The sequence below is a fragment of the Myxocyprinus asiaticus genome, chromosome 36, assembly GCF_019703515.2.
Source record: "Myxocyprinus asiaticus isolate MX2 ecotype Aquarium Trade chromosome 36, UBuf_Myxa_2, whole genome shotgun sequence".
In the NCBI taxonomy this organism is placed as follows: domain Eukaryota; kingdom Metazoa; phylum Chordata; class Actinopteri; order Cypriniformes; family Catostomidae; genus Myxocyprinus; species Myxocyprinus asiaticus.
In genome coordinates, this window is record NC_059379.1 from 10142677 (window position 1) to 10157050 (window position 14374).

General features: G+C 32.9%; 1 protein-coding gene across 1 annotated transcript; it reads left to right on the forward strand.

The window, feature by feature from the left end:
* Positions 1-3566: 3566 nt before the first annotated feature.
* Positions 3567-8532, forward strand: LOC127426959 (retinal rod rhodopsin-sensitive cGMP 3',5'-cyclic phosphodiesterase subunit gamma). Its single transcript, XM_051674180.1, has 4 exons — positions 3567-3666; positions 5153-5360; positions 6067-6107; positions 6388-8532. The coding sequence occupies exons 2-4, from the start codon at positions 5215-5217 to the stop codon at positions 6462-6464; spliced, it is 264 nt and encodes an 87-aa protein (XP_051530140.1). The 5' UTR covers positions 3567-3666; positions 5153-5214; the 3' UTR covers positions 6465-8532.
* The last annotated feature ends 5842 nt before the right edge of the window (positions 8533-14374 follow it).

Consider the following 14374-nt stretch of genomic DNA (forward strand, 5'->3'; position numbering starts at 1 on the left):
TCCCTGGCACGGGCATATTCCAGGACGACAATGCCAAGATTCATCGGGCTCAAAATGTGATGAGTAATCATTTTCACACATGAATTGGTCACCACAGAGTCCTGAACTTAACCCCATTGAAAGTCTTTGGGATGTGCTGGAGAAGATTTTACGGAGTGTTTCTACTCTCCTGTCGTCAATACAAGATCTCGGCCAAAAATTAATGCAACTCTGGATGGAAATAAATGTTGTGATGTTGCATAAGGTTGTCAAAACAATGCCACGACGAATGCGTGCGGTAATCAAAGCTAAAGGCTTTTAGAGTACGCAACCTTTTTTTTTTTTTTTGACCAGGCAGTGTATTAAAGTATTAAATGACATGAAAGTGTGGTTTTAAATGAAGGTGTTTCTTTATAAAACATTCAGTAGGATTCAAAAGTCTGAGTATGCTAGTCAAAACCTTCCTATTTTGCATTCTTTTTCCAGGTTAATGCACTGTTTTTTATTAGAATTGATGCTTACTCCCAGGTTTAAATAAAAAAAAAAATTATATGCTTAATAGTAATAATAATAATGCTAAGTCTTTTTTGCAATACCCAAGTGCTGATTCCTGACAAGGGTCTTATGTTTCTGTCTCTGATCAGGTCTCATGGCATTAGAACACACATTGACTGGCTCTGAATATCCACCAGGTTTGCCTAGCAGCATAGATTATTCATGGCATTGGCCAGCACTTGAATGAATGGTTTCTTTGACGACAATCATCCTGATCTGTTTGTCCGTTAGTCAGCATATGAAGGCTTGATGCCACATGCTGGGCTGAGGCCAGGAAGCAGGGCTATGATCAAGCTGCTTGAAGGATTTGTGATGAATGACGTGAATCGTGGTTAGATATTCTGTGGACAAGATGTCACTATGGACAGATTCATGCAGGTCATTAATGACAACGAAGTTTGAGTAGTTTGTTCCTCTAATAAGATTTTAAATAAATTTAAGCACACAAACACAATACATTTAAAAAATATATTTTTTTTATATCTCAATATAACTAAGGATATTAGGGCTATTTTATATTCTGACTCATCTACTTATACTGTATGAAAGAGTATATGGTCTTAGAATGATCATTCTCCTCCAGATTCATAAAACTAAATAATCTAATACGCATTCAAGTACATTTCAAAACTACATATGTACAGGGCCGTAACCAACCACCATAGACATTTAGGGGGACACTTCCCATTCAATTTTCAGATCTGTCGTCAATCAATATGGGTTATTCAATGACCTTATCTTGAATGTTTATTTACATCCTGCACACTGTAGAATATACTACAGTATATATATATATATACACTACCGGTCAAAAGTTTTGAAACACTTGACTGAAATGTTTCTCATGATCTTAAAAATCTTTTGATCTGAAGGCGTATGCTTAAATGTTTGAAATTAGTTTTGTAGACAAAAATATAATTGTGCCACCATATTAATTTATTTCATTATAAAAGTAAAATGTAATTATAAAAATTTTTTTTTTTTTAAATGGATGACTTGGACCAAATAATAAAGAAAAGCAGCCAATAAGTGCCCAACATAGATGGGAACTCCTTCAATACTGTTTAAAAAGCATCCCAGGGTGATACCTCAAGAAGTTGGTTGAGAAAATGTCAAGAGTACATGTCTGCAAATTCTAGGCAAAGGGTGAGTACTTTGAAGATGCTAAATTATAACACAGTTTTTATTTATTTTGGATTTTGTTTAGTCACAACATAATTCCCATAGTTCCATTTAAGTTATTCCATAGTTTTGATGACTTCACTATTATTCTAAAATGTGAAGAAAAAAAAATTATAATAAAGAATATATATATATATATATATATATATATATATATATATATATATATATATATATATATATATATATATATACAGTATATACTATGTGTGTATATATATATATATATATATACACACATAGTATATACTGTAGTATATATGTTTGTGTGATTGGTTGAATGGAGTCAAGCTCAAGCTAATTATCAATTGTTAGAACACATGAACCACAGTACCGCACTGGCTTTGTATCATTGATCGAGGTCCTCTCTTGTGTCTCTTCTTCATATCTCATTAACCACAGACAGAGTGAGGGGCACGTTCGACCCCACGACCTTCTGCTGAGGTCATGGGGGCAAATTCTGACCCACAGACAGTTTAGAATGATGAAAATCCAAAAAAGTTTATCAGATACTGACACTTTAATTCTTTATGCTACAAAGATTTTATGTATGTTACAATTATGCCAAACTGTCAGTGTGGACATTTTTTTTAATTTTTTTTTTTTTACTTTCTGCAATTGTCATACAAAATCTGATAATATAAAATAATTTTATGCTCTGTGGAGGAAATATAATAAAATAACAAGATCTACCCACCCACAATAATGCAGAACAAAGGAGTAATTGAACTTGTAATTGAGTGTTGATCCTAATCACAGATTATATCAGAATGATTTCATCTCATCACTGAACTGACAACAGCTTGTCAATAACAAAAAAAAAAAAAAAAAAAAAAAAAAAAAAATCACATTACCAATACAGCAATACAGATGGCCAGATAACTTAATGAGGCAAACTAATCCTGACCATGTAATCAACTAATTAAACCTCCAACCTTTAATCTAGAACCTTCAATAGTAGTTGTTTTTGTGCTGTTCTGAAAGCAGTTTTGGAGGAGTCTAAAGTGAAGCACGAGCTGAAGTCGATCTCTAAAAATGCTAAAGTCTTGAGGATGAGTCGGCAATGAAATCCACGGGATAATGTAACAGACATACACAGATGTGGGTCTGTTGCGTAACAATGATAGAAAGTTGCAGAACAAACAAGCCTGGCCTAGAAGACCTCTCAACTGTCAAACACAGGCTACAATCCAGTTTTCTGGATATTTCCATTATAACATCACTGTATGATATTATATCAGCGCAAGCATTCACAAGCTTTACATACAATTAACATTTTCTAGAATCATTCTAGAAACATTCATATTTGTCACATTTCTTTGTTTTCTTTTGTATAAATATGATTATTGGTAAATACAAACGAAATTCTTCAAGCGTTCTTTAATCTTAGGCAGTAAAATGTTAAAATATTTGAAAATCTGAAATTAGATAAATTAATTGAACTATTAATTATATATATATATATATATATATATATATATATATATATATAATTTTATCTGTGCTACTATATTTTTATGACAACAGGTCACAGTTTTTTATTGTTTTTTTTTTTATTTGTGAAACGTTTCACAAAGTACCTTTGAAAACATTCTAGGCCCATAAATACAGTTTATATGCTTATTTGTGATCATAATGTGTCACAACAATAGGAAATAAATACAACAAAAGGATATAAACAAGTTATTACATGCACATGATGTTACTCAAAACACGTGCCCCACAAAACATATTTACACACACACATTGTGTCTGTCTGCAGTGAAGGGGATCAGGGGCAAGAGGCGTCCCCCTCCTAATCTTCTAAGGGGTGAAGAGAATATAAAAGACCTGTCTTCCCATCATCACTCCTAAAGAAAGCCCAGCACTGACATCCACTCCTCCACAGGATAGACATATTGAACGGTGCTGCAACCGCACCCTGTCATCAGCCTGTCAAACAACAAATCAGTAAGTAAAAGAATGGAATATGGAATCATGCGATATGCAATGGGTTGCTCAGTAATAATATAATGTAGTAATGTAGCAATGTGGTTGAAAAGATACAATGAGTCTTGAAGTCTTAATGCTACATAATGCTATAATGCAACAGTGGGCTTTCAGACAATTTCATATAATAGCATACAATAATATGCGTTGGGGTCTTGTTTGACCATGAAGGGATGTATGTTATTAATAACCAGCTGACTGTATGTTATTATATGGCTCCTTTCCAAATAAATAAATGGATAAGAAATTGTAATGAGTTGAAATTATTCAATTATGATTTAATGATGTCAGAAGTGACCAGAGTGATATGAGAGAAATCAGGACAGATATGTAGGAAATTGGTTGTCATTGGACAATGTTTAATTATACAGTTTAGTGGTCATTAAACAAAGATATCTGACCACAGAATGCTGTGATTGACCAATCAGAATCAGATATTTCAGAGAACTGTGTAATAATTTCCTATGATACATCTCAAAGATATAAAACTCCCTGCTGAACTATTTCAGTTCATGATAAGTGGATTGTTTACATTTATTCTGTGGAATTTCCTCCAGAGTGAAGCGAATTAGACTGCATTATTATTATGAATTTATTATTATTAACATTCATAAATGAAAGGCTTGAATATTCATTTTGAACGTCTATTATTAAATATAAATGCATGAAAATAATTTTAAAATATGTATATAAACCACTTATTTTATGAATAAAATGTAATTACATTTTGATAGAATTCATTGTTGTAATCTCTCTTCCAAAAAAATGCTGATTCACAATGTTGATTAAACAGCAAACATAAAGAGTTGACATAATTGTAACACTGTTCCTTTTTGTCTTTGCCAAATATACATGAAGGTCATATTTTTGACTCTTTTGTTGGCTCAGCAAGTTTGGTGTTATCCCTACTCTAATAAGATTAACCCAAGTGCAGATTGCCACCATCGGATGGGGTGGGGGACATTTATTAATCCAAGCTCTGGATTACACAAAATGGGTCACCCTACCCATTACCTGAGCTCATTTATGAGAGCACGGGCCATGTTAGACATTCAATTACAGCAGAAAATGGATTTAAATTTGAGTATTACTCATTAGTAAGAGGATTATGGATACAGTTCTCTCAGTCTGAGGTTACTGGAAAATATGAAGACCTGTGGCTGTACAGATGTTTATTATGCAAACAGTTAGCCAGTTTAACCTTGCAATTACACTTCCTAAACAACATGGTCTCTAACGCGTAATTAAAAATATATATAAAAAATTTGCTTTTAAGTGTTTTTTATAGTATACCTGGTTAAGGGTCATTACTTTCAAAGGAAACAAATATTAAACATAATTCTCTTTTGCAGCACTCTATTGAGTTGTGCCAACAACAACTTATGGAATAATCAATGTCATTGGTTGTGGACAATAAACTCACTCCTGTCTTTCTTATTTATATCAGATTGAAGCACTTCATCACGGAGAGCGAATACAAAGAAAAGCGACCAGCAGAAACTAACAGCCATGAATCTTGAGCCCCCCAAACCAGAGATCAAGTCAGCCACCCGTGTCACCGGTGGCCCTGCAACGCCACGCAAAGGACCGCCCAAGTTCAAGCAGAGGCAGACTCGTCAGTTCAAGAGCAAGCCACCAAAGAAGGGTGTGCAAGGGTAAGTTTGTAGTGCGAGAACTAAACAAAATTTGATCGCAGATTTGTTTCCATGATTACATGATAATGGATTTGTGATTATCTACAGTACACTGGAGTAATATGCTATAATACTGATTACTATAATATTATAGAATTCTATCATACACTCTTACAAGAAATGGTACTATGTAGAACCTTAAATGATTTAACTGCTTTTATGTATAGAACCCCTAAAAGGTTCCATATAGAACCTTTGATAAGGATTAAATTAAAAGAACCCCATAGGGTTCTTTGTTACCAGTTGAAAGGGTTCCATATACAAGCTTTATATAGAACTTTTATATACATAGAACCTCTACCTTTAACTTTTTTTTTACTTTTTAAAGGTTTTACATAGAACCTTTTTGGGCTTCCAAACATGGGATCATAAATAGATTTTGTGTCAAAAAGGATTTAAATGAAAACAAATACTTGTTTTTTTTTCTTTCTTTTTTTTTTTTTTTTTTTTGGAACAAAATGGTTATACAGACTAAAATTATATAATTAAATATTAAATAATTAAATTAATTAAATAATTAAATAAAGCACTATTTGGAGTTGAATAAAGAACCCTGTAGTCTCTAGTACCCAAATTAAGCACTTTTTTTGTTTTTTGTTTTTTCAAAGGGTGTAGAAAAACATTAAGTGTGACTGTTGCAAAATCTAATGTTATTTTTTATTTACAGTTTCGGAGATGATATCCCTGGCATGGAAGGTTTAGGAACTGGTAAGTATAATCTGCATTTCTCCTCACGTGTTTTGCTGGACCAATTCTGCCAACGTGAAATACGTGATCTACCACCTATTCTAAGCTGCCCTTGTCTGAAATGATTAGTCTGATCAGACAGTGTATGCCAGACAAGCATCTTAAACCAGGCATCATCAAATATCCTGTATGACATGTATGACTTCACTATGATTAGGCAGACCTGAGTGCTACCTTGCCTTCAAGCAGCTTAGGTTCATTTCCTTTCATCAGACTCACATTGCTGTGATTTTTCCTACAGATATCACTGTCATCTGCCCCTGGGAGGCCTTCAATCATCTGGAACTTCACGAATTGGCTCAGTATGGTATCATCTGAGCCCACCACCGTCCTATCATCATCTGTGCAATTTAGACCCCTTCCTGTCGTGTGCTACAAACCACCTGCCATCGTCTCCAAGTGGACCATTCCTACTTTTATAACAGAATAAACACAGAAAACAGCAACATTTATAAAAATTGAAAAACAAGGAAAAACACTCAACAAAAAATATCAGTCTGACTTTACATCCTTCTGGTTTCTCTTCTTTCTTGCAGGCAGAGTACATTTTCCACATCTGCTTTATACTAGGACAAAAACAAATCTGTATTTTGCTTTAAATACGCACTGATGCTCTTATCTTTTCTCTGCTCTATTTTTCTTTTTTACACTCTTCCTCCCTCTTTTCTTTTGGAACACCAAACAAGCAAGACAGCCTCAGAGTGAGTAAAAACAAGTGTTATACCCGTGAAATGTCCGGCTTCTCATTTCATGCGCCTCGGTGCCTCCTCTGTCCACCTTCGCCGAGATCATAAAAGAAGATCAAAGTCCTGTAGAGATGAGTCACCCTGCCGACCGACACTGAGAGTAATTTGGCTGAGATGCTGCACTTACAGTAGAACAATCCCCAAATCTGTAACTCCATTTACTTTACAATAACACCCAATTTCAACAACTGCAGATCCTTAAAGAAGTTTCAGCCTTTCTACCATCTTATACTTTTTTAATTTCTGTGCATTGTGTGTAACCTTAATGACATGCTCAGGAAAAAAAATGCTTGATTTGATGAATTCATTAATTTATTTTTTTGTTAATACCATTTTTGGTCAAGCACACTGTTGTTGTGCTTTGCCATCCCCTCATTCAATGCATGCAAACCCAACATCCAGGTTAGGGGATAGTTAACCATTACACATAGATAATAGGGCAGAAATCACACCCTGGAGTATGATTATGATTGTAACAGTAGCATTCATTTAAGGTTAAATTTCTCAGTTACAGTAAATTTCTCAGGTGACTGTGTTAGGAAGCAGTATTGGGCTGTCATGTCTTGTGTCTTTTTCTCTTTCATGATCATTTTGTGCTATTTTATCCTTCATCATCAACATCGTCATCATCATATCTCCTAATCATTATGTCATCATCGTGTCCCTCTTTAGTTTTACTAGTGTTATTTATATCAAATGTATTATTTTCTTTTTCCATTTGTATATTTCATTGTATAATGTTGTCCATTATAATTTTATGTAATCTTAAATAGCTTCATTTAAATGTCCTGTATCTTTCATAGATTTATTTTGGATTTAATTTTGAGCCATTCATTTTCTTCTTATTTTCTTTCACTTTGTGAAACAACACATTGTGTTGAGCTTGTGTTTATGGTTTTTTTTTTTTTTTTTTTTTTTTGCATGCTCTTTGACCCTTACATTTAAGGCACTTGTGTTTGTTTAGTCATTCATTCATTCATTCATTCATCCATTCATTCATTCATTCATCCATCCATCCATTAGTTACATTTTGTTTTTAATCTTATTTAGTGAATTGTAGTAAAAAGCCCATTTCCCACCACAGTCAAGAATATATCCAAAATAAACATAGATTCAAAGTAAATTCTACATTATAAAATGTACAGTCAAAGTAATGTTTTGCACAAGCATGGATACATGTTCCTTTTCGCCCAGATCCTTTACTTGTACTACAATGTATGTCCTAAAATCTCAATCTCTGTGTGAAATTCTGCTATTGGACTGTATTCTGCAGTAAATGGTTTCAGGCTGCTCATGAATTCTTAAGGTCTCTACCATGTTTGAGGGTTGACTCTTGAAAACATCAGTGACTGGAGTGAAGTTTACTCTCTACAGGATAAGATCAAAATAAAAAGGAAGAAAAAAAAAAAAAAGGAAACTGTGTGTTTCTGTGCTCTTAAATTTTAATCAAAAGTGATTGAATATAACCTGATTGACTATTTCAGTTGAGGCTGCAGGGATAAAATGCAGTTTTTGACATGTTACAAAAATGTACCCTTGAAATGTAATGAGATGCAATGAACTTCTGCTGTTAAAAAGCTTAGAACTGATTTGAAGAATCTTCCAAACTGCATTCTGTCCTTCTTCAGAGTTTCAGAGCAGACATAATTTACCCAAAAATGAAAATTCTGCCATAATTTACTCGCACTTGTTGTTCCAAACCTGTAGTCTATGACTTACTGTCTTCAGTGGAACACAACAGGAGCTGTCAAGCAGAATGTTAATCTCAGTCAACATTGTCTTTAATTGTTTGCAGTTTTGTACTGTAAAGATGCAATGAAAGTGGAGGTGACTGAGGCTAACATTCTGCGTAACATATCCTTTGGTGCTCCATGGAAGAAATAAAGTTATAGACTTAAGAAAGTTGTTTTGGAAAAACATGAGAGTGAATTAATACATTTTCATTTAAGGGTGAATTTTTATTTTTTATTTTTTTTTATTTTTTTTAAAATAAAAATTAAGTTAAATTCTCTCATTTAAAATCCATGTCTTCTGAAGTGATCTAATCGATTTTGGGTGAGAACAAACCAAATTGTAACTCCTTATGAGTTAATAACATTCCTGTAATAATATGTTTACTGCAAAGCCATAAGTTGGAAATGTTCTCCTCAGTCCAGTCAGCCACAGCCATCTACAAGAGGTTTTGAACTCATTTTCCATGATGGAATCTGATAAAGTAAAGCCCTCTGTTTTTGCCAATTTAAACAGAAAACATTTAATTTAGCTTAACCAGACAATTTAAAGGTTACAGCTAACTTTCTGAGGACTGCTGGGTCAGCTAACTACAGATTTGGTTTACTGTTTGTGCTGGTCTTTTTGCCACCACTTCCATGTGTGACGTCAACATTTTTAAAGCAAGTCAGTCCACTGTCAGCCATCTTTGGAACACTCTCGGGAGGCTATTTCCAATCATGCCAGCGCAGCTCCTATCTACTTGAATGGGGGAAACATCAAAATCTCAAAGTGGTCATTCTACAGAAATGTCCATATTTCTGTCCCCAGCCTTTACAGAAAGTATACACTTTAAATACGCTGTTTAGGCATATTTTGTTTTTCTGCATACTTAAATAATATAAGATGTTCTATTCTTTGAACTATTATACCTATTTTAGCCATGAGTTAGGCAATATTTTTTTTAATCAATTATATTAAATTCCAAGTACCATAAAAGGGCTTGTCCCCAAGGTCATGTATCTAGGTTCAGGGCTCTATTTTGAGTTTAAAAATAAATTTCTCTCCCATTTTAAATGCAATAATGTATACCTCAATTTCCCATTTATTATATGGATGACATAACTAAATGAAATTCCAAATAAATATGATATACTGTATAATATGATGGAAATGTCCCCTGGAATTGTCACTGGTGTTACCGCTTAACAAAAAAAACCTTATTTGGAAAAAATATCCAGATTTTGACATCACTTACTACATCCTGCATCCTACTCACTGAAGTTAAATCAAGAAAGGCACATTCTAAGTTTTCTGTCCCTTTTCAATTATCAGAAATGTCCTAATTTGTTCCATAATTTAATTTGAGGCTTTTAGATGACGTCACTGGTATGACCGATTTTATTATAACAGAATTGTTAAAAAATATAATAAAAATGGATTAAATTACATGATTTATAGAGTATTGCATGATTAGCAACATGTAGTTTGAGGTAATGCAACTGCCATTTTATAAAATATCTATTTCATGAAAATTGTCACTGTTTTTTTTTTTTTAATCAGGTACTGTATATGGCCAAACATGGTATAGAGGTGCTTCTGGCAAGATCTAGAGATGAAGTTATTGGTATGGTGACAAACAGATTATTTGGTTAATTCCAGAGCCCCTGGCACTGATCAAGTGATCAGTTCAGATTGAGCAGGGGTTCTGGAGGTTCATCATGGGGCACTTGTACATAGGTGGTGGGTAATGTGGAAAGGTGCCATGCTTTATTTCTATATTAATATCTGAGGACAGTCCCAAGTTACCCCCTCTTAATCCAGCAACATACTAGTAGCAGACAATGACATAAGAGTTCATTATTATTATTATTATTATTATTATTATTTTATTATTATTATATTTTTTTTATTGAGATTTTAGTGGTTTCCTAAAGCAGTTAATTTTTTTAAACACTCAAAGCCAGTTGTTAAAGATCTTTTTCTAAGTGTCAGCAATAATCTTTGATTTCTTATAACAAATACTCAATTTCTAATCTCATCTCAGTAATTAATATTAAAGAATAACAATCTTTGGAGCTTCATTGTGTCACTGGTGTTTTTTGTCATATTTGACATAAGTGATTTTAAATTAATCGACTGTTACTTCATTCAAGAGTAAGGATATTAAGGATTGTATCATTCTATTTTTACGTCTGTCCTTCAAATATTTGTATTTTTGTAGCAAAACTATGATGTTACAAATGAGTAAATGCCACACAATCACACTTTTCACAGACCTGATTTAAATGAGTAAAAGCTAAATCTCTTTTTTACATCCTTATTTTTATTTTAATATTTTTTAATTTATTTTTTTGCATTATAATAATCTTTCTGTGCAAAATATATTTTAAAATAACATTTCTAAAATGTATTTATTGTTCCAAAAACTATACAGTAACACCAGTAACAAAAAGATGGAACAAGCCATTTTTTTATAAGAATAAATAAATAAATATATTTTTTACTGACATTTATGTGGATTCATATAGCCAATTGGCAAACCAAAATTGTAAGCTAGGTTTAAATGTTTAAAAACAAAATTTATTTTCAGGCATTTTGCTACCCCAAATGTGGACGTTTCTGTAGAATGATCAAAAGAGGGTTGATAAAGATTACGATCAAAGAACATATTTCAAACCAGCAATTAAACTGGATCCTATTAGAATCATAAATCGTGCTTCTTTACCCCATATTACGCCAAAACACGCAATTTTCCAGGCTTGTAATGCGCATGATTGACAGGCAATGTCTGTATATAAAAGGTGATTGGCTCTTTTACGTTGGGCGTTCCAATTTCTCACATTCGTATAAACAGAAGTGTCCTTTTTTATTGATTACTTCAACAATAACAAATAAACATAAGACATCAGCATAAGAATATCACACAATAAACAGAATAGGGGTTTACAATATTATAATAAAAAAAAAAAAAAAAAAGACAAATTACTTTTCAATCAATTATCTTTAACTCTTTACCAGCTAATATCGTATATCTAGATTTATTATTATCTATACATTTAAGAGACTCTGTTAATAAACATAGAGAAAGCCACCATAAAGACCTTAAAGCATGGTTTAGAATGGTTCCATTTACTTTTGTGTATATGAAACTTGCCCAACAAGATCACAAGGTTCATTATGAAATGAACATATACATTTTTTTATTTAAAATACAAAAATATATCTTTGCCAGTTAAATCAAAAATATGTCTAGATTTCTGTTGTGCATAAGCAGATAATTCTTCCCAGAATTCTTTGGAATAACAGCAGTCAAAAAAAAAAAAAAAAAAAAGATGTATTATTTTTTCTGGATGTTCTAAACAAAATGAACATTTTTCATCAATGTCTGAGAATTTTGATAAAGTATGATTACAAACATATATATTGTGAAGAATTTTTAAATGTATTTCCCGGATCTTACTGGTTATACAAAAATGAAAGGGTAATGACCAAGCTTTTTTCAGTATTATCTCTGGAAAACAATTAATCCAAAAAAATATCCCCCGTGGTGTAATAGATAGATTCCTATATAAATGTTGTCTAATACATTTATTAGTACAATTTTTACTACAAATGTCAACTCCATTAAAATAGAGTAAAGGATCTGTTTTGGAAACATTACAAGATTGCATGTGACTTCTCATTAACATATGTAAACCTTGGGGAATTGCTCTCATCACAAAATAAAACTCTTTATATTTAATAGGAAAAGACCATTTACTCATAAAATCTCCATAAGAGAGCAGTTGGCCTGATTGATCTAAAAGATCAACTAAGAAATATATTCCTCTATCCTTCCAACTCTGTAAAAAAAGAGATTTTCCATTAACTGTGATATAACCATTATTCCACAAGATTGTCTTGTGTGGGGAAAAATTGTGCACGTAGCACAATTTCCAAGCTTTTAGAGCTTGCTGATAAAAATTAGATAAATTCACAGGTAGTTTGTTTATTGAGTAGTCACATGATAACAGGAAACGCAGGCCTCCAACTTTCTTAAAAATGTTATATGGTATAAAGAACCATATAGAGTCTGACTTAAGTAGACAATTTCTAAGCCATTTCACTTTAAATGTGTAATTTAGATCAAAAAAATCCAAAAGCTCAAATCCACCTTTACTTCTTGGTCCCAGAAGAATTTCTTTTTTTAAATGATGATGCTTATTCTTCCAAACAAATGTAATAAACATGTCATTAATTTTTTTACAAGTCAAATCTTGAATGAAAAGAGATACTGCTGGATAGACAAATCTAGATACCCCTTCTGCTTTAGTTAGTATTAAAGCTAACTAAAGCTTTTTGAAGCTACAAAAAGCACATAAAGGCAGCATAAAAGTAAGCTGTAAGACTCCAGTGGTTAAATCCATGACTCCTGAAGTGATCCAGTTGGTTTAGGGTGAGAAGAACAGACCAAAATGTTTATCTTTTCAAATATTTTACCTTATTTTTAACTGGAATATTGCCTAGAACATCCTCTCTCGAATCATATAGACACATTATTTCACATTTAGTTATATTAAGCCTTAAACCAGAGGCTTCCGAGTATGTCTGTACTAGTATTAATGCTGCACATAATTGTCCCTTATCTTTCAAAAAAAGAACAGTATCATCCGCAAGTTGAGTTAATCTAATTTGTTTATTGAAAATGGTAATCCCTTGAATAGTTGGCGAATTCAAACTTTTATAGAAAGAAATTCCACTACAATAAGAAATAAGAATGGGGATATAGGGCAACCTTGACGTACCCCCCTACAAACAGGGAATCTTTTAGAGGTATCTGGATATAGGTTAATAGAGCTATTGATATCTTTATGAAACCTTTTAATTATGGAAATAAATGTATCACCAAAACCAAAAACATTAAGTGCATTATATATAAATTGATGCTCAATCGTGTCAAATGCTTTGTGGAAATCTAAAAACACCATCAGTGCTTCAGATTACACCAAATTTGAATAGACTAGCAAATCCAAAATGAATCTAATATTCCAATTTATATGCCGGCCAGCCATAAATCCATTTTGACATTCGCTAATAATTTCACTTAAACCTTTTTTTAAACGATTTGCGTAAAATAGAAGTGTCCTGTCTCTGCTAAATAATCGCTGGTGACGAAGTTCGACATTTCCAAAGTATTGATTTGTACATCTTATCATCAGCGGTCTCCTTCGCTATCATGATTTCAAGCTTGATTAAACTTCCGAACGCCATCTAGCGCTCTGCGCATGCGTCAAGCACTCGGAAGTGTAAATGAGCTTAAAATCATGCCTAGAGACTGCAATGGCAAGACATCGGCTGTGTCTCGTTTCGAAGGCTGTGTCCTAGGTAGGCGTCCTTAGGAGGTCCTCCTTTAAAAAAGCCTCGTTTAAACGAGAGGGCCTTCGTAGGACAAACGGAAACGTAACGTAACATGGTTGCTATGAGAGCACGCCACTCTTTAACAAGCGCCAGCGCTTTGAGTGAGACAGTAACAAAGTCCCTCTGGAAGGGAATGTATGAGGTAAATTTTAGGACCGTTATAATGATGCAAAAAGAAAATAAAGCAGATTATACAGGTGTATTTTTAGTCTAATAAATTATTATTTTAATTATATATTAATATAATTATACATATTATATACTCTGCACTCATCTACTGAGGAACTTCAACTTGGGAATTAACATTCCTTGCGTTTGAACATCATAGTTAAGAGGGAAATTGGCTTAATTTTTTGTAGACATTTCTGTTGA

Bases quoted from the DNA above. Each gene is read 5' to 3' on its own strand.
- LOC127426959 (XM_051674180.1), top strand. From the start codon at position 5,215: ATGAATCTTGAGCCCCCCAAACCAGAGATCAAGTCAGCCACCCGTGTC. The intron at 5,361-6,066 runs GTAAGTTTGTAG...TTTTATTTACAG, and splicing joins CCAAAGAAGGGTGTGCAAGG to TTTCGGAGATGATATCCCTG. The intron at 6,108-6,387 runs GTAAGTATAATC...TTTTTCCTACAG, and splicing joins CATGGAAGGTTTAGGAACTG to ATATCACTGTCATCTGCCCC.